Genomic DNA, 20,675 nt, shown 5'->3' on the forward strand with positions numbered 1-20,675 from the left:
TTTATTAATTTTTTTATTTTTTATTTAGGATATCAAAATTCAAAACTAAGTCCATTAATTGCTACATGTCAATTTTTTTATCTCACATTCTTTATCCCTTGTTCTGATCTCTATCTCTTTTCCCCTTTCAGTACTCAGATTGAAAACGTAATCTAGACTTTGATCACAGGATTGAATGTTTATCTACCAGTGAGTAGAGAACAGCTAATCATTGTTGCATTGTTGACTTGAAAAAAATCTTTATGGATCTATTTTAACAACAAATTATTGTTTAATTATTATTCATGAAAAGAATTACATCTTTGATCATAACTTTAGTAATCGATCGAGAGTCAGCTACACAGACGGAGAGTTGGCCGGCGGTGCTGGAGAGTTTGGCCTACAATTTTGCAAGCAAGCATTGCATTCCTCTGCTTGAACCCCATCTGCAAATCACATCATAAAAGAAAAAAAAGAAAATATATGAAATTGTATCTTATTTAGGAAAAATCTGAATTATTTAAATACAATCAGATATGAAAAATTAATATGTACTGGCCTGCTGGTTCAACATTTATATCTTCGGAAGGTTGGAGTTTTTACTCTAAGGATCAACCATTGGTTATTTAATTATGGAGAAATCGTATTAGGATTATCAAAAAAAAATATTCGAAGGAGAGATCGACGCACCTAATTTATGCGGATCATTGATGTTAGAACAAGATGAATTCATACAATTGAGTTTACAATTTTGAGGCCACCAGCATTTCTTGAAGCAGTACAGAACACATTGCCATGAGATCTTGTGTTTTTAATGTCTAGGCACCTCATCGCATTCATCCATACAAGTATCATAACAATCTAACACAATGCCATGAGATTGTTCGATTAATATTGATGGTAAAAAGAACATCATAAGAAATACTATCGCCGATTTTCTTTGCTTCTCCATCGATATATTCTAGTTATAGTACTGTGTGTGTATATATATATATATATATATGTATTTTAAAATGGTTATGTAACAATGACCTCTTAAGTAAATATATAGGCGAGAGAGAGTACATTTTTTTATTGAAAGTAGAAGTTAATTAATGGAAAAATTAATGGCATGTACGAGTTTCGTTAATTATACATTGTACTTGAGCTTAATTAGTCAAAAAAATAAGAAGAAGCAAAAAAATCTTTTAGATTATTGGTCATTGAATAATATCCTATAATGATAGTCAAAGTAATTAATACTATTTTTTTTGAAGTAAATTAATACTCCCTCCGTCACAAATTAGATGTTAATCTAGTCAATTTCACACAAATAAAAAAAAACATGTTTTTAAGCTTATTTTTCAATATAATTGTGATTATATAGACTAAAAACCCTTATATAGGACATGTGGACGAAGATGGTGAGAGAGAATGCATGAAATACATAAGGTGAAGATGGTGATGATATAATGAAAAAACATAATTATTATTCCTTAAACTTGTCAGAATTTATATGTAATTTGAAACAAAAAATTATATTTATAAATAAAGGAGTACTAATTATTGAAACGTAAATTTACATGAAATTTTGGAATCTTTTTGAACTTATAGTATGTATGTATTATTACTAATTGTTATGTATATTTATATTTATTAGATGCATTTATAAGATTGGAAAAAAAAAAACTTTATTTTTATATTAAATAGGTAAAGTCAAATTGTATTGTTTGAATTGTCATGTTTTGAATTCGTGAATGAAATGTGCAATTAGAATAATTTTAAATTTAATTCCTTTTATTGTCTAAAAGACATTTCATACTCCCTCTCATATATTTTAGTATCGTATAATAAAATTTATTTTTCGTCATTTTAAGTGTCGTTTTATAAAATCAATACATATTTTATTCAATTTTTTTTTTTATATTAAAAGAAGAACGAACAAAAGGGAGAAAAAACCCCAGTTACAATGAAAGGAAAAATATGAACGTAAAAGTAACAATGAAAAATGATGACAGCAACATGTGGTAGTATGTAAACATGATTTTGTTCATGTCCTCCATTTAATTTACTACATTAACATAAAAAAAAAATTATAAGCTAATTAATTATAAATCATGTAATTAATAATGACAAACAAGTTATTATTTCAAACAACTAATCATTTCATTGATATTCACAATTTTAATTTGTTACGCGGCCCTTCAAGACCGGTAAACTCATGATTTACTTTCTTTGAAAAATCAATTCGATATTGTTTTGTAAGCCCATAAGTTGTAACTATGAGTGAAATTGAAATGTCCCAAAAGTTAACTCATAGCTAAACTGAACGGGTCAGCTACATAGAATTGTGTACTACATAGAAGGAAGATAGTCTATTTCATAATACTGTTAAAAAATATTGATCAAAATAACTGACAAAAAAAAACATTCCTCAAATTAAAAATAAATAACTGATAAAAATCATTTCATTAGGTATCTGATTTCTTTATTTTTGTAGCTAAATTTACTTGAAATGTATATATCATAAAAGTCCACGAAACAATACTTAATAAGGGCTTCGACCAATATAATTTCCTGGTGGATGATAATTGCAAATAACAAACATCCAATTATTATTACATTTGACCCTAGCACATCCAACATGAACCGAATCGCGCCATACAATTTGAGTGTAATGCAAACATTCACCACCAACACAAGAATTCGAACCATGATCATAATTTGGCTTCTCGGTTCCCCAAAACTTAACCGCAGCGGCTCCATCCATGTTTTCGTAACCTTCGGCTAGGTTTTCTCCATACGGTCCATTCGAATGCACCATGTTACAGTCTTCGATTCTCGAATTCGCGTAATTTTGAGCGTAAGCCGCGACCGTTTCGTTCCAAGAAATTGGACCGACGCCCACTTCGGCTCGAAAGACGTTGTGAGCATCTACTATGTCTTGAGGAGAATTTTGAGCTACGGTTACTTGAGCTAAGGAGAAAAATATGGTGCACAAGTTTAACAAAGTGTTGTGGAATTTCATTTTGGATCTAATTATCTATTACAATTGGCAGAGACTACACAGATCTAACTAATTACATTTATAAGCTCTGCATGGGTAATATTTTTGGTCCAATAATGTATATGGAGCTTATATATATGGGATTATGATGGTCAAATCATTTGAAAATTTGGGTCAAACTAATTAATGGTAAGTGGAATTTTAGTGTTTTAGGCATCAAAACAGTTTTTTACACGGATTTGTCCTTTAAACTTTTGTTTTTATTATTTTATAAAAGGCAAGAATTTTATTAGAGGAAGAATTTATCATGTTGCCGAAAAAGCCTAAAGTCATCTATCTTCGAATTGAGATATTAGAATCTCAAGAACCGTACGTGAGAGGAATAGCGTCTTCCTAAAATAAATTATTGTTTGAGATAAGTCTCGATTAGAGTCTACATACATGCTTACTCACAGGCTAGTTTAAGTTTTTGTATGGAGATAAACGATTTTGCCCATTTCTCACAGCTTAACGTTAACTACTGTTAGTTAGTGGAAGAAATTTTATGGTTCTATAATCTATTCTACACCAGATACATAGGAGAACAGTTATTTGAGGGCAAAAAGGTCAATTCGAACATAACAAACAAAATAAGCGTGGAAGTAGCAGTTTATAATAGTCCCACTCCGGCTTATTCTTGATTCCGGCCCAACATTATCTTTGAATTTATAATCAGCTTATTAGAGCCCAATCTGTCTCTTATGGCTTATGAGCTTAATTTAAAAGAAAAAGAAATTCGTTGGGCAGCATGTTGTTGTGTCTATCACTAATTAAAAGATAAATGTATGTCAATTTTCTCTTAAATCATACTTGTTTAGGTTTTTTTTTTTTTACACTATCACTGATGATTATAATATATTTTTTTACATATATTTTATGATTCACATATTATATCTTATATGGGAAATTGTGAACCTAGAGGGTAAATATTAAAATAAAAAAAAACACAAACATGATCTAACTATTTTATTAATTATTTATTCTTTAATATTACATGTCTTTTTTTTAATGGTGGACACGACAAAATACTGCTCCTAAAGGAGCCGCCATTTTTTTTTCATTTAAATAAAGACTTATATATATTGTGATATTAGGAAAAAGTAAAATCTGACTAAAATATAAATACTCCTTCAAATTAAAAAATACACAACATCTTATTTTTATTTCTATATAAATATAAAACATCATATCTTTTAATATAAAGGGAACAATAATTAATTTTGATCGAAATATTTTTTAACCTTCGTTCGATGATATGGTTAGATTAGTAGATATATATAGTCACAAAGAAGATTTTTTTCTTAAAAAAATAAACTGAATGGGAGGTTATTCCATAAAACACATGGTTTGGATATGATTTGCTTATCTCTTCTCCAATTTTCCATAAAATGCATCATTCTATAAAAATATAAAAAATCAACATGCCAAAAATATATTAAAAAAAAAAAATTACCAGAAACATTAGTTAAAATCTTGTAATTGAAAAAAACAAACACTATTTAATAACATATGTGATTGTTTCAATAGAATATCATTTGTTTGACTGAATTATTCATATCAACTCTCTCTCTATCGTATTATCAAGAAAAAGTATGTATTTATCTATTCTTAGTCCAAGTTAATATGTTATTTCAATATTAATTATAGTGCTCGATATAATTGATATTGTATATATTGTACTTTCAAATTAATTTACATATCGATTCAATATTTAATTAACATCAAATAAATAATATATATATATATGCAGTGAACACTGACAAACCAGAACCACAGGCTATCGACCGAAGGGGAAAAGAAAGGGAGGAAGATCATGACGTGATCAGGCCAAAATACACTGTTACTCTGACAGACGAGGAGATCCGACAGGATTTCATCACGTTGAAGGGGAAGGAGCCACCCAAAAAGCCGGCCAAGAGACCAGAAGCTATTCAGAAACAGGTTGATGTAAGTATAGCTGTTTTTCCTTTTATGAATATATTCTATCCCTATTCAATTCATTAATCATATATTGTACCTATTAATTCGTTAATTTATGTTGTTTGATGGTCAGTTTGTGGCTCTTGGCCAAACTCAGAAGACAAGTAAGGTGGTTGATAACATGGGAGGTTACTAAGGACCATATAGGTGTAATAAGGAGCGATTTCATAATACTGAGAGTCGGAGGTGTGGGTACGCCAGATTATTCCATGCATATTGACTGAAAAGAGAAAAAAATGTAGTTTCTTTTATTTAGTTTTCTTTATTCCATGCATACAATTGAAACTCAGCCATTTTTAATTAGTTTCTCCTTTATGAACTTTCTTTTATTTAGAAAAATATAGTTGCTAGCAAGTTTTTTCCTCCGTCAATTTTTTTATCATGATAGTTTTTATGTATGTGTTTCCTTGAAAATTGGATTTGTAGAATTACATAGCTTAATTATATATCATGTTTTAAGGTAGAAAATATAGACCATTTCTATCGAATAGCAAAAAGCGAATAGGATCAAGCTACGACAGTTCACTAGCATTAGCAACCAAAACATGCAATTTCTAGCTTTAGATTTAAAACAAATCTTAGAAAAGTTTCATCTCAATGTTTAATCACGTCTTCTCTTAGAGTTTACAGACAGAACATGCAAAACGAGTAATGGTACCAAAATATTGTACAAGCTTGAATTTAAGGTTTGAGCTAGGTGTGATCCTAAAGGTAATAATTTCCTGACCCTTTTTACCTAAAAAAATGTGGTTGTCTTCAGTTTATCGATAAATGTGAGTAAGATTTCCCCGTCCACAACACTTATTTGCAGTTTTATTTTAGCCATTCTACTTTGGAAGCCTTTTTACATGCTATGTAGACTATTAGAATTGGAATAGTTTGGAACTTTTATTGGCTTTCATGTTCAAAAAGTTTTTAGAATGTTGATTGCCTTGTAAAACATTGAAAAGCCCTAACTCTGAAAACCTGGAGGTTTTAGTTTGCTACTGACTGTTAAAGTTTTCTACTGATTGTAAATGTGTTACCTTTCATTTGCTGTCTTTGGGCTTTTCTAGAATCTTTTTCTCTGTCGTCTCCATTCTACGCAATTCGTAATAACTGGTAAAGAGAATTTCATTTCTCAGGACGATAATTTAAGAAAACTGAGCGACTACTTGATTCACGAGTTGCATTATAATATACCAAGACTTTATAAACATTTTTCATGATTCTTATTTTGTTGCCTCTCCATAGGAAGTTCATTGGTAAATAGAACTAACCATGGTTTTCGTAAGTGCTTCATATGCCTCGAAGAAGAACCAGAGAACTTTAGCGATTGCGACCCTCTCTGTCATCCGAGCTTTCCAAATTAGTATACTATCCTTATCGTCTGTAGGCCAACAACGAGTTTATTTATATTGATTATTTGCATCAACAGGAACTAATTAAGCTTTTCACCACCATATTATGTTTATGTGTGTCCAAGTAGTTTTTTTATGCCACCTTGTCGTTTTGACCATACAATTATCCAGTTATGCATATGGTGATGTTGAAAATGCATCATTAAGTTTTAATCTTTATGAGAATCCAATAAAGTTGATGAACCTTTTTTTTTTAATGATTCATTATGTTATTCTAAATCTCCTCTGATTTTATCAAATGCCCTTTGCTGATGAGGAAAAATAATTTGAGTTTAGTTGTTCAAAACGAATATGCATGTATGCTGATGTCATAACCATTGAGAGCTAAAGGTTAGATGAAAAGCTTCTTTCTAGTCTTCCGTGAAGTATTGTGCAGGATCGGATTGGTCTTGGTGTGATCTCGTTCCGAGTTGTAGCATTTTTTACTCCATTCAGACTTGTAGTCTTGTTGAGAGCATAATGTTCCGGGTTGTAGGCTTGTTGGAATTATTTCGAGTTGTAGGGTTGTTGACACCATTCTAAGTTGTATGCTTATAGACACCATTCCAAGTTCTAGGTTTGTTGAGTGATTACTGTTCCGAGTTGTAGGCTTGTTCAAACCGTTCCGAGCTGTAATTTCGTTGAGTCTGTAGGCTTGTTGAACCCGTACCGTATCTCGTTGAGTCTGTAGGCTTGTTGAACCCGTACCGTTTGTCCCCTATTCGAATCTCTTAGTTTCTACTAATATGTCTAGTTTTTTTCTAAGTCATGGTTTTCGGCCGTGGATATCCGAGAAGACCTACCAATGTTTCTTGCTGGGTGGCCTGAGAAGATTAATGTTATGCTTAAATCAATGAAGTTTTCTTGTACTATGTGACAACTGACAATTTCTTCAACTGACTATGTGCTAAAAGCTTTTCTGTTAATTAAAATGTCAAATTAATACCAACCATATTTACTCTTTTGAAAAATTAAAAATTGTGATCGTGGTATATTTAAACAAACCTAAACATTATCTACATCAACTACTGATCATGATTTTCATGGCAGTATCTTCACACAAAGTCTTCCCACAGGATTCTTGACTCCATTTTTTTTATCTCCCCGTCCATTGTCTTTCGAAATCCACTCACTATGTAGCGTCACAATAGGGCACAATTCAACTCAGGCACATTTTATCTTGATAATATATAATAATGTTTCCCTCCCTTATAAAAAAAAAGTCATGTTTTTGGGGTAGAAAATAAAGATCATTTTGATCTGCTAGCAAACAACGAATTGAACCTACAACATTTCAGTAGCATTAGCAATCAAAATAATGATTTTTCAAACTTCAAATATAATAAAATTCATATATATAAAAGTTTCATCTCAATCTTTTTAATTAGAACTTACCGACAGAAAAATCATATTCCTAATGCATGATCAAAGAATGATGGACTTTTCAATCTTATGATGAAACTGTGCAAAACAACAAAGCTCTCGATGGTACCAAAACGTTGTACAAGCTTAAGTTTAAGGTTTGCGATAGCTGTATAAATTTCTGATCCTTTTTACTTCAAATTTGTGATTAATGTCTTCACTTTGTCGCTTCATGTGAGTAACATTTCCCTGAGCACAATACTTATTTTCACTTTTATGTTGGCCATTTCTCTTCGGTTTTAGTTCGTGTTTGAGATCGGAAGCTTTAAACATGATACAATTCGACAATTAAAATTTGAATAGATGGGAATTTTTACTAGTTGTTCAACATGTCAAAATATTTTTGAATGTTGATTGCCTGATAAAATATTAAAAGGGCTACCTCTAAATCTAGATTTTAATTCTCGAGTGACGGTTAATGTGTTTACTTTCGTTTTCAGTTTTTTGGCTTTTGATGAATCTTTATTTCTCTTCTCACCATATTAGTTCATTCCCATCCAAGATTTCGAGAAGGTTCGAGGGATTAGGAAAAAGTAAAATTTGACTAAAAATAAATACTCCCTCAAATTAAAAATAGACAATATCTTATTTTTATTTCTATATGAATGGCAAAAGTAACTATTTGGTCCCTCTTTCAAACGTTGTTGAACTACATCGTCCCTCCAAACATAAAATGAACTAAATCGTCTCTCAAACGTTAACTTTTGAACTATTTAGTCCCTCGGCCGTCAGTGCCGTTAAATTTTGCTTACGTGTCAATTTTAGCCAATCAGAAAGCGACACGTGTGCATGACGTGTTAAAAATGACACGTAGACTTTCTTATCCCGGTTTAAAATCGAACCGGACCGAAATCGAACCAAACTAATTAAATCATCATCTCTAACCTCAGAACTTATCGACTCGCCGGAAAATCCCAGAATCCGGCGACCTCCACGGCGGTCCGGCAGCCGTTCGCGGCGGCTACCGCCGGTGGTCGTCGTCGGATTCCGGAGATCTTTACACCGTTCGACTCGTTTTGACGCAAGGATCACGATTTCAAGGTTACTTTTTTCATATCTTGTTTCGTTTTGCCTAGAAATCCGGTCAAAGTTTCGGTTTGAATTTTAAAAACCTTTAGATCCGGCCACTCCCCGACGAGTACAAGACCGCCGCCACGTCGGATTGACTCACTCCAACTCCGATCTCGTCGGTCTCTGGCTGAATTGTCCTCGTCAGCTGACTCCGGCTTAAAAGGAGCGAGGTTCGCTCGTTCGCTCGCGTCGCCTCTGCTCGTTCGGTTGTTTGCTCCGCCTCTGCTCGTTCACTCGCACCGCCGTCCACCTCAGACCTTCCTCCTCACTCCGCCGACTGTCTCTTACGCTCTGTCAGTAGCGGCGGTCTTGTACTCGTCGGGGAGTGGCCGGATCTAAAGGTTTTTAAAATTCAAACCGAAACTTTGACCGGATTTCTAGGCAAAACGAAACAAGATATGAAAAAAGTAACCTTGAAATCGTGATCCTTGCGTCAAAACGAGTCGAACGGTGTAAAGATCTCCGGAATCCGACGACGACCACCGGCGGTAGCCGCCGCGAACGGCTGCCGGACCGCCGTGGAGATTGCCGGATTCTGGGATTTTCCGGCGAGTTGATAAGTTCTGAGGTTAGAGATGATGATTTAATTGGTTTGGTTCGATTTCGGTCCGGTTCGATTTTAAACCGGGATAAGAAAGTCTACGTGTTATTTTTAACACGTCATGCACACGTGTCGCTTTCTGATTGGCTAAAATTGACACGTAAGCAAAATTTAACGGCACTGACGGCCGAGGGACTAAATAGTTCAAAAGTTAACGTTTGAGGGACGATTTAGTTCATTTTATGTTTGGAGGGACGATGTAGTTTAACAACGTTTGAAAGAGGGACCAAATAGTTACTTTTGCCCTATATGAATATAAAACATCATATTTTATAATACAAAGGGAACAATAATTAATTTTGACCGACATGTTTTTTAACCTTCATTCGGAGATATGGCCGGGTTACTAGATATATAGTCCATAAAGAAGATTTTTTTAAAAAAAAATTGAGTGGGAGGTTTTTCCATAAAACACATGATCTGGGTATGCTTTTCTTATCTCTTCTCCAATTTTTCCATAAAATACATCATACTATAAAAATATAAAAAATCAACATATCAAAGATATATTAAAAAAAATTATTACCAGAAACAGTTAGAATATCGTAATTGAAAAAAAAAAAAAATACTATTTAACAACATATGTGATTATTTCAATAGAATATCACTTGTTTGGCTGAATTATTCATATCAACTCACTCTCTCTATCTTATTATCAAGAAAAAGTATATATCTATCTATCCTTAGTCCAAGTTAATTTGCTATTTTAATATTAATTATATTAATTATGATGTTCGATTTAATTAATATTGTATATATTGTACTTTCAATTCAATTTACATATCGACTCAATATTTAATTAACATCGAACGAATAATATATATATATGCAAAGAACACTGGCAAAGGCGGACCACAAGCTACCGAGCGAAGGGGAAAAGAAAGGGAGGAAGATCATAAAGTAATCCGGCCAAAATACACCGTTACTCTGACAGACGAGGAGATCTGACAGGATTTCTTAACGCTGACGGGAAGGAGCTTCCCGAGAAGCCGGCCAAGAGACCAAAGCTATTCAGAAACAGGTTGATGTAAGTATAGGTGTTTTTTCTTTTATGAATACATTCTATCCATATTCAATTCATTAATAATATAATATAGACATTAATTCGTTAATTTGTTTTGTTTGATGGTCAGTCTGTGGCTCTTGGCCAAACTCTGAAGACAAGTAAGGACGTGGTTGATAACATGGGAGGTGTGCTAAGGACCATCTAGGTGTACTAAGGAGCGATTTCGTAATCCCGGGAGTGAAAGGTGTGGGTACACCAAATATTATTCGATGCATATTGATTGAAAGAAGAAAAAAAATGTGCTTTCTTTTTATTTTAGCTTGCTTTATTTCATATTGTTAATCGGTTTAAGTTTGTATTTGGATTTCATTTGGATTTCTTTGGAAAAATATAGTTGCTAGCAAGTTTTTCCCCTCCGTTAATCTCTTTATCATGACAATTTTATGTATGTATGTGTTTCCTTGATACGTGGGTTTGTAGAGTTACATAGCCTAATTACATATCATATTTCAAGGTAGAAAATATAGATCATTTCCATCGGATAGCAAAAAACGAATCGGATCAAGCTACAACAGTTCAGTAGCATTAGCAACCAAAACAATTGCAAGTTTTAGATTTAAAACAAATCTTAGATCTCAATGTTGAAACACGTCTTCTTAGAGTTTACAGACAGAACTGCAAAACGAGTAATGGTACCAAAACGCTTGTACAAGCTTGAATTTAAGGTTTGACCTATAGCTGCGTTCCAAAAGGTAATAATTTCCTGACCTGTTATACTTAAAAAAAATGCGATTGTCTTCACTTCGTCGATAAATATGTGAGTGACATTTTCATGTCCTTATTTCCAGTTTTATGCCAGCCATTCCACTTCGTAAGCCTTTTTACATGTTACTTAGACTATAAGAATTTGAATAGTTGGGAATTTTTACTGGCTTTTCAACATGTTCAAAAAGATTTTATAATGTTGATTGCCTTATAAAACATCAAAAAGCCCTAATTCTGAAAACCTGGAGGTTTTAGTTTGCTACTGACTGTTAATGTGTTATCTTTCGTTCGCTATCTTTGGGCTTTTCCTGAATCTTTTTCTCTGTCGTCTCCATTCTGCGCAATTCGTAACTATAGCAAAGAGAATTTCATTTCTCAAGATGATAATTTCAGAAACTTGAGCGACTACTTGATTGATGAGTTGCATTATAATTACAAGACTATAAATATTTTTCCTGATTCTTATTTTGTCGCTTCTCCATGGGAAGTTCAATGGTCAATTGAACTAACCAAGTTCTTCGTAAGTAACCGTTCCGAGTTGTAGCCCTTTTGACACCGTTCAAACTTGTAGTCTTGATAAGTGCTTACTGTTCCGAGTTGTTGGCTTGTTGGAACTATTTCGAGTTGTAGGCTTGTTGATACCGTTCTGAGTTGTAGGCTTATAGACACTATTCCAAGTTTTAGATTTGTTGATTGCTTACTGTACCGAGTTGTAGGCTTGTTCAAATCATTCCGAGCTGTAATATCGTTGAGTCTATTCCGAGTTGTAGGATTGTTGGAACCGTTCCGTTTGTCTCGTATTCAATTGGAATTAAGAGTTAAGAGGAACATTACTCTGTAGTGTAAATATATATGTATGTATATATATATATATATATATGAACGTGCATGGACGTTACGTGTTCTATCCTTGTGCAACGTGGTTGTGTGTAAATTTGTCATATAAGCGTGTGAGAACAGTATGTATTAACTCTGTCTAAATTGAGAAAGTGATTACAGTGCATATATTCGCTACTTTGTAGCGTGTTGATCAAGAAAGTGGGAAAAATGGGAAAAGAAGAGTGACAAGAAGAAACAAAGGCCGCAGTTTCCCATATATATTGACCAAGAAATTGGGAAAAATGGTCCTTGATATGATTCCAAATTGCCTGCATGAGAAGCTTGGTGATGGAAAGGATGTCAATGTAGCTGAACTGGACTTCGAGGACCAAATATATAATTCTGGAAAAGTCTGACTGGTTGATGAATCAAAGAATGAAGGATATGAGAAAGATCAAAATGATGATGGCAATTAACAATCTGGATATATAGAGAGAGATTCTTGTGTGCATATTGTCAATTGGTTGATTATAAGCCATAATCGTATCGTTATCTTTAATCGAGACTCGCAATGAACAATTAGTAGTAATATCTTATAATAAATATTCGATATCATCATCTGGATCAAATGTAGGTAAACACGCACATTAATTTAGTTATATGTAAGATAAAGCCTATTAGGTCAATTCCATTTTTAGCATGGAATATTATCTTTGTCATCGAAATTATTATAAAGTACTAGTAGTATTTAATTAGTAAGGACGTTGACCAACAATATTCCCTGGAGGATCATAGTTGCAAATGACAAATACCCAATTATTATGGCATTTGATCCTAGCACATCCAACATGAACCGATTTACGCCATACGACTTCAGTATAATGCAAGCACTCAGCGCCGACACAAGAATTCGATTTATGATCATAATGCGGCTTCTCGGCAGCCCAAAACTTGACAGCGTCAGCTCCGGCCATGTAACGATAACCCTCGGCTAAATTCTCCCCATATGGTCCCATTGAGTGCACCATATTACAATCTCCTCTTCTTTTGTTGGCGTATTTCTGCGCATACGCCGCTATGGTCTTGTTCCAAGCGAGCGGGGGAATACCAACTTGTGAACGGAAGACGTTGTGGGCGTTGACGAAGTCTTGATGAGAATTTTGGGCTAATGAGACATGAGCAAAGGTTAAAGCTATGGTGCACAAGAATATTTGGAACAAGGAATTCATCTTAAAACTCATTTTTGAAAAGGTTTGAGGTTGGATTTTGTGAGTACAAATGGAAATGAATATTAGATAGGCAAAAAAGGTTAGGCACTGTGGAGTTTTAAAAATAAATAAATAAAATTCAAAGTGGCCATTTTTCCGAGCTGAAGAAATATCCAAATAGACTAAGTTCGTCACATGATATGATACATTATATATTACGACTAAAATGAACGATCGGAACAATAGAAATAAGATGCGCCAAACTTCAAAGTAGCACTGTGTCAGAGTTTGTTGATCGACGAGTTTATATTATTTTCATGGCTAATTACCCATTTTGATCCTTAATTTATGAGTTTCATAATTTTTAGTATGTAGCTAGCTCGATATAAGCCGCAATTTGGGGAAAATCATCAGCTCTAGCATATTGTAAAGTCATGCTTGTGACTAGATATCAATATCATATACCCTACTTAATTATCCATCATTAAGGTTAATTTCCCCCTTGATTAATTAACTTTGGGCCAAAAAATTTGTAGGTGTATATTTGTTACAAGTCATATTTATATATGTACATCACATGTCGAGACGTGTAACTTTTTGTATCCATATAAAATAAAAATATATATTTCGTCATTTCGCGAGGTTCATAATTTTCTTATATAGTAGAGTAATGTAACTAAATTTATTATAGTCTCGATTTCACGTGTCAAAAATTGATTAGCATATGTAAGTAATTATATGTTACATAGTATATATAAGGATTTCTCTTTGGGCCCTCTAACAGGGTGCCGCCGGCCACCACAAAGTAATTTGATCCTTACGCTAAACAAATCAAACAATTAGTTTACCATTGATTAAGGGAGGAGAAACCGGAAAAACTAGAAGATTAATTTGGAACATAGCTCTTGCGCTGACGATCGATGCCAAACTAGTCTCCAAACTAAGGGTCGAAACGTAAAAATCTTGATATTGTAGGTAACTTCGTCTACCATTTTGAATACCGGAGTGGATTATGAAATGATTTTTTTTCCTTCGCATTTACATATGAACATCAACAAGTAATTGTCCAAGATTGTCGATCGAGTACATAATCTAACGATTAGCGAGCGGACGTCTTCTACCATTTTACTTAATCAAGTTTGGATCCATCCGACCCAATCCAAGACGCGTTTGTATATTGATGGATTTGGTAATGGATCGTCAAATTTTAAAAAATCGTTAGGGTCTTGTCCCCAACTTGATCCTAATATTGTGCCATTCACATATTAAGGATATGTTCTTTTGGTGTTCGAAAGATAATGATAAAAGAATACGCCTTTTTGAGAGTAGATCAAACATCACAATGAGACGGGCCGAATACATAGTAAAACTTTATTGTTTGATTGAGCGAAATTGGTAAGCAGCCCATTATATATGGGCCCAAGTTTTAATGAATTATGGGCCAAACTTGCAAATCTAAGCCATTATATTTGGGCCGGACCAGGTCGTATAATAATTTTTTTTTTGAGGCATAATTATTTTTTTATTTCTTTTTTCTGTTAAAAATCTTACATATATAAAGCTGGTTCAAACTCCAAACAATTGCAATTTTTTCTTCTTAACATCGAGTTGATTCATATAATTTTTACTTTGATTCACGACATATTTAACTCGTATCCCATATTGCTTAATTGTAATTAAATAAATTATATTTTCTGACATATTACGTTTATAATATATATTTTACCACATCCCAACATATACTTAAGTCAACTAATCAATCAAAATCACATTAAAACGTCTAAAAATACATTCAAACTCAATCGAGACGAAATGATTAGATGAAATGAAATGGCAAAACAAGAATTGAACCCATCAATTCCTTAATCCAACTCCCTAAACTATGAATTATAATGATATTTCGAAACTGTTAATCCGATTTTTTTAGGGTAATACGAAGGTTTTCGATATACGTTATTTTGAAATTAAAAATTAAACGTAAATATGACTATTTATAGGATAGGAGGGAGCAAATTAAAATGAAAAATTAGAAACTTGGCGTCCAAGTATGAGCTGTTGATCCCACCAAAAACCTGTGGTATTAAAATCCTCGGTTTTCCAACCTGTTAGCTTCGGGTCTTTGCTTCGGATAGTCCACTCGGGGCCCACCAAAACTTTAGAACAAAATATGAGCAAGGAAAAGTTAATATTATTAAGTGAAAATTATTAAGTAAAAACCAACACAAAATTATTTTATGTCATAATTTTTAGTCATTATAAAGTTATTTACTAAAGCCTTATGAACATTTTAGTTATCTTCAATGTATATTTTATGTGATAATTTTTAAAATTATTATCATTTGTTTTTTAAATAAATTTTCGAAATTCGGATAGACCATAAAAAGATTTGAATAACAATGTCATGAAATTTTTTGACACATAACCTACTATATGCACTATGTATGTATAACAAGTAATATTCACTTAAGTTCTAACTAGTCATTATTATATACTTAGGTATATTTTTTATGTACTATGTTTTACTTGTTAGTTTCATTAAAAAATTGATATAATTAGTCATTATTCTATAGATACGATTTTTAATAAAAAAAATTAATGTAACTAATCATTATCTTATAAATATAATTTTCAATGAGTTGTAAATGACATTTATTTGAATATTGATGGAGTATTATTCATAAGATAACAATGAATCTGACAATTTTAACTTCCGTACAAAAGAGAAAATTAATTGTGCTCGCAATATGTTAATTCAAAAATAAATGACAATGCAAATTTTCAAAATAAATTAATAAATGATTTGATTATCTAAAAGAAAACTTTACTTCAACGTAACGTTTCGAAGAAAGAGGCCGTGGCTCAATTTTTTTACTTTACCATTTCAGCAAAATTAAACATATAGCAATACCATTTCAATCATGTCTATCAAGTAAAATCACGATTGTGAGTGACAGATATTTATTATTTAATGAACCCTAAATTGACGCCATCGTGAAAAGTCGCACAGATCTTATTCTGAATTGACGCCGCTTAAGAGCTCATAAAATTTTCCTCAACTGAAATCGTTTAATTCGATTATTTTTACATACATATTAATCGAATTATTCACGGATCAATTTCTAAGGTTAAAATTCGTTTTATGTTAGTTTTAGAATTAGATAATCGTAAGAAGGAGATAACGATATATTAACTATCAGACCATATATTTTGATTGTCAATAAATTATATATGCGTGCGTTTTATATCCGAAGCATATTTCATCTTGCGTCGTTTTATATCTGAAGCATATTCCGTCTTACTACAGATCGAATTTAATTGCATTAAGAGATAGATAATTTAATGTCTCTAATCTTATTTTTTATTTTTCTCTAATTTTTTTCTTTCAATGTTTTCAGAGTAGAAAAAAAGTGAAAAATCAATATCCGAACCTAAAGGCTTGGAGAGGAAGTTTTGGCATACATGAGTCATAAAAAAGTCAATAGGTGAGACCATTTCCCGCTCTCTTCCTCATTCTTTCTCTCTCTCTCATATACACTTTCACTTCTTCACTTAGCTTAGCCTAGTGGAGAAAAGTGAAGAAGCTTTCAACAGACTCTCTTGTTTGTTGAACATATATAATAATTTCTACTATCAACAACTGGAAAAAATCATTTTCATCAATCAATGATGGCAAGGTAAAAAAAGTTTGATGTGTTCTTTTGGGATTGTTCATATGATATAAAGTTTTGATTTTTTCTTACTAATTTTTCTCTAATCGATCATCTTCTTTGTTAGATGTTGATGGGTTTTATTTTTATTTGGAAAAAAATTTAATCTTTTTATGTGGGTGTTAATTTGTTTAATCTTTTCCTATTTCTAGCTAAATATCCAATGTCATAGATTTTGTTCTAGTTAGATTCTTCCATTTCTGGGATGTACCCAAATATGGAAAACTTTGACTGATCAATAATTCAATACTTTTGAGAAATTTTTCAATTTTATTTATTTTTGTTGAAAGTAAAGTTTATATTTTTATTTTTTGAGTCATGTTTCTGTCTTTTTGGTGTTTTAGTTTTCTGTCTTTGTGGTGTTTTAGTTCCCTCAGACCTGTTCTGCAATAACTTGAAATGCAGGTAAATGCAATATGTAAAGCTGCAAATGTGGAGAGTATATGCTGGCTCAGATTGGAATTCTCATGTGTTACATGATTATTCGATTTTGAAGAGACCGAAATCAGTACTTTGGTTTGGCTGAGTCCAATTTTGTGTATCATTCTCTCTACCTAGCTAGCTAGATACTGAATTTGCAACTTATAATCTGTGTTTCATCCTTTTGGTTGTTGGCAATTCGTTGTGTGTGTGTGTATGTTTTCTTTGATTTATCGGTTTTGGACTACACAAAGGGGTAATCATCTTGAAACCCAATTAGTTCTAAGAATTGCATCTATAGAAAGTCGATCCCTCGACTGCAGGATGAAATCCCACCTCGGATAACCACTTGGTCAAATAGGCCTTGGTTATTCTCGCTTCTTTAGCAGTTATGTTGAAACTCACATGTTTGCAAATTTTTAATTCTCATAGGTCTTGGATACTCAATGGAAGAGCATTTGCACAGAAAATCACTGGCGCCATCATCACTTCCGATGATGGTGAACCATCTCGTGAATGCCCCAATTGCCACTACAACATCAATAATAATGACGTAAGCTAAAAAACCCCCCATCTTGCTAAAAGTCTCATGTTTTATTTCTCCATTGTTGGACAGATTGACTTTAGATTGAATTCTGGTAGGTTTCTTATGGATGGCCTGGATTTCCTGCTGGAGTCAAGTTCGAACCTTCGGACGCTGATCTGATCCTGCACTTGGCTGCTAAATGCAACATCAGAGATATGCAGCCTCATGCATTTCTTAATGAGTTTATCCCAACATTGGATGGGGAGTCAGGCATCAATTACACCCACCCAGAAAACCTTCCAGGCAAGTTCCTCACCCCATATATATGTATTTCTGTTTTTTAAGGCCACCTAGTATTTGTTCAGTCTTCAATTGGGTTAATACAATATATGGTACCGTAGTTTAGCAAGTATCCGAAACTAGTCCATATATTTTAATGAGCCCGAAATATATCCGTTTTATACATGGAAAAATACATAGACTATAATACATATTTTCTTTTTTCAATACATGCAAGTGCAGGTTCTAGGAGAGATGGAAGCAGCATCCATTTCTTTCACAGAACCTCCAATGCTTATGCTAGCGGCCAGCGGAAACGCCGAAAGATCGAATCTCAATCGTCCAATTCTCGGGAAGAGCTTCATTTTCGTTGGCACAAGACTGGTAGGACTAAGCCTATTATGATAGATGGAGTTCGAATGGGCTGGAAGAGGATCATGGTTCTGTATACATCTTCTAAGAAAGAAAAGGGACCTGTCAAGTCAAACTGGGTGATGCATCAACTTTATCTCGGCACCCAAGAAGATGCGCAGCATGGAGATTATGTCGTCTCCAAAATCTTATATCAGATATCAAAGTCGTCTGCTGATAAAGCTGAGGAGAGTTCAATCACTGAAGATCATGATAAGAACAATCCAAAGACGCCAACTACAAACACTCCTAATCCACCTCGTCCAGGAAATTTACTTGTCCAGACAAATTCTGGTCTGGTATGTGGTCTCACCGATAAATCATTGAAAAAATCAAAATAGTCTATTTATTAGTATTGTTTAAACTTTGGTCCTTTTTCAGGAAGAAGAGCTTACATCTCAGCGCACTGAACCTGTGGTTCAGGTCGAAGATGATGAGTTAGGGTATTTGTTAGGATCCCAACCTCCTCAATCCTTGGACTTCTTAAACTTTCCAAATCTCATGTGCAAAGAAAGGGTTGATCCACCCTTTGAAGATACTCTCCCATGCACTGACCTTGCTTGCAACCCAAGCGAGGCGTCAGGAAGTAATGAAGCCATGTCCAGCTGCATTTCTGAGCTGGTGAACATAGAGACGGACACTCCACCGGACTTTAACCTGGATGTATGTGTTGATTACTAATTTATCCTTTTCTTGTCACAAGTTTTTATCGTAAGCTTTCCATTCAAGTAATCTAAATTCTTTTCTTCTGCAGACTTTGCAGTTTAATTCTGAAGACAGCTTGTTTGGAATCTGATAGATCAACAATATCGACAAAATGCCTTCATAAAGGCATCTTCTTCAAGGGAGTGGGAGGATGCATTCCCAATTTTGGCTTGGCTGAAGTTGTCTTTTCGGTGAAGATAACTTTCTGTGGTGACAAATAGTCAAACGCTCAACATGCTTGCTCTCAGGACCAGACATGAAGTTTGACCTTTTGAAATCTCAAGTTTTCTATGGATATTCGACGCATTTCGATGCTGCAGCGTCGTTTTATCTACCTATTATCTATCGGACCTGTCTTTCAAAAAAATGTTCTGAAAAAGTGATCCTTCCTAGAGATATTTGCCAATGTACTTTTTCGGCGACGCCTGATTTAATTTCCGGTTTTGTTTCATGAATCTTTTCTAGTGACTAGGTGTTGCTAAGACGTAGTTTTTGCTTCCTTTCGAATGATCATAGGTCGTATTTAAATCCAGGATAGCAACAACTAAACTCTAAGGAATATGTTTTATCTGTCAAACTATATATAACTATGGTATTGTCCTTAAACGATACTCTGTTTCGTCGTTTCGTTTCGATTCTGTTGTTTGTTTCATTTGCTTCTTGATTTTCATGTCATCTTTAAATAATTCCTTGTCTTAGCTACATTGAAAATGCAGTATTGGTATATACTGAACTCTATCGGAACGATTAACATTGACCAAATCTGTGAGGTTGAATACCCAAATTGGCTAAAAAATAAGTTAAAGGACTTAATTGGACATTTTCTTAAACTAAGAAGTAACTAAACAAACATCTTCACCTCGAACTGAGTCTTCGACTTTCAGTCAGTGGCTGCCTGTGTTTGACAGCTTTAACAAAAACCCTCGAAAAACCCCAGACGACGACACTCAAATTCGGCCATAAATTCTATATAAAGTCGAAAGAACAAATTTTGCGAACTGGGATTTTCGGTTTATAACATATATGAAATGTTCGCTACAAGGAATCTTCAACGCCATTGCTTAAAGACCTTGGCATCTGTCCTCAACAAGTACGCCCTTTTCTTTTCTTTGTGGGCACCTTTCAATATCCTTGATATGGGTTTGTGTGGTTTATCTGTTTGGATTCTCGTAAGATGAAGAAATTCGTTCTTGTTGATGGGGATTTTGTGTTTGTGTTTTGTTCCTGTTTTCTGACTGGTTATGGGAAAAATTCAGCTCATTTTCGGTTTTATCTACTGTAGTGATCGATATTGATTGATGGGGGCTTTTATGTTATATATGTAGTGCTTAACTAATCGTGGTTTGCGATTATCTGGGATTTTACTGTGACT

At 33.5% G+C, this 20,675-nt stretch overlaps 3 protein-coding genes across 3 annotated transcripts; 1 reads left to right on the forward strand and 2 right to left on the reverse strand.

The window, feature by feature from the left end:
* Positions 1–2,506: 2,506 nt before the first annotated feature.
* LOC139884304 (basic form of pathogenesis-related protein 1-like) lies at positions 2,507–2,986 on the reverse strand. The gene has a single exon (XM_071868353.1). The coding sequence runs from the start codon at positions 2,984–2,986 to the stop codon at positions 2,507–2,509; it is 480 nt and encodes a 159-aa protein (XP_071724454.1).
* Positions 2,987–12,799: 9,813 nt separating this feature from the next.
* Positions 12,800–13,288, reverse strand: LOC139884305 (basic form of pathogenesis-related protein 1-like). Its single transcript, XM_071868354.1, has one exon. The coding sequence runs from the start codon at positions 13,286–13,288 to the stop codon at positions 12,800–12,802; it is 489 nt and encodes a 162-aa protein (XP_071724455.1).
* Positions 13,289–17,371: 4,083 nt separating this feature from the next.
* Positions 17,372–19,524, forward strand: LOC139884310 (uncharacterized). Its single transcript, XM_071868357.1, has 6 exons — positions 17,372–17,478; positions 17,815–17,935; positions 18,025–18,211; positions 18,431–18,897; positions 18,980–19,261; positions 19,375–19,524. The coding sequence occupies exons 1-6, from the start codon at positions 17,372–17,374 to the stop codon at positions 19,522–19,524; spliced, it is 1,314 nt and encodes a 437-aa protein (XP_071724458.1).
* Positions 19,525–20,675: the final 1,151 nt, after the last annotated feature.

This window comes from Rutidosis leptorrhynchoides, unplaced genomic scaffold (genome assembly GCF_046630445.1).
Source record: "Rutidosis leptorrhynchoides isolate AG116_Rl617_1_P2 unplaced genomic scaffold, CSIRO_AGI_Rlap_v1 contig532, whole genome shotgun sequence".
Lineage (NCBI taxonomy): Eukaryota > Viridiplantae > Streptophyta > Magnoliopsida > Asterales > Asteraceae > Rutidosis > Rutidosis leptorrhynchoides.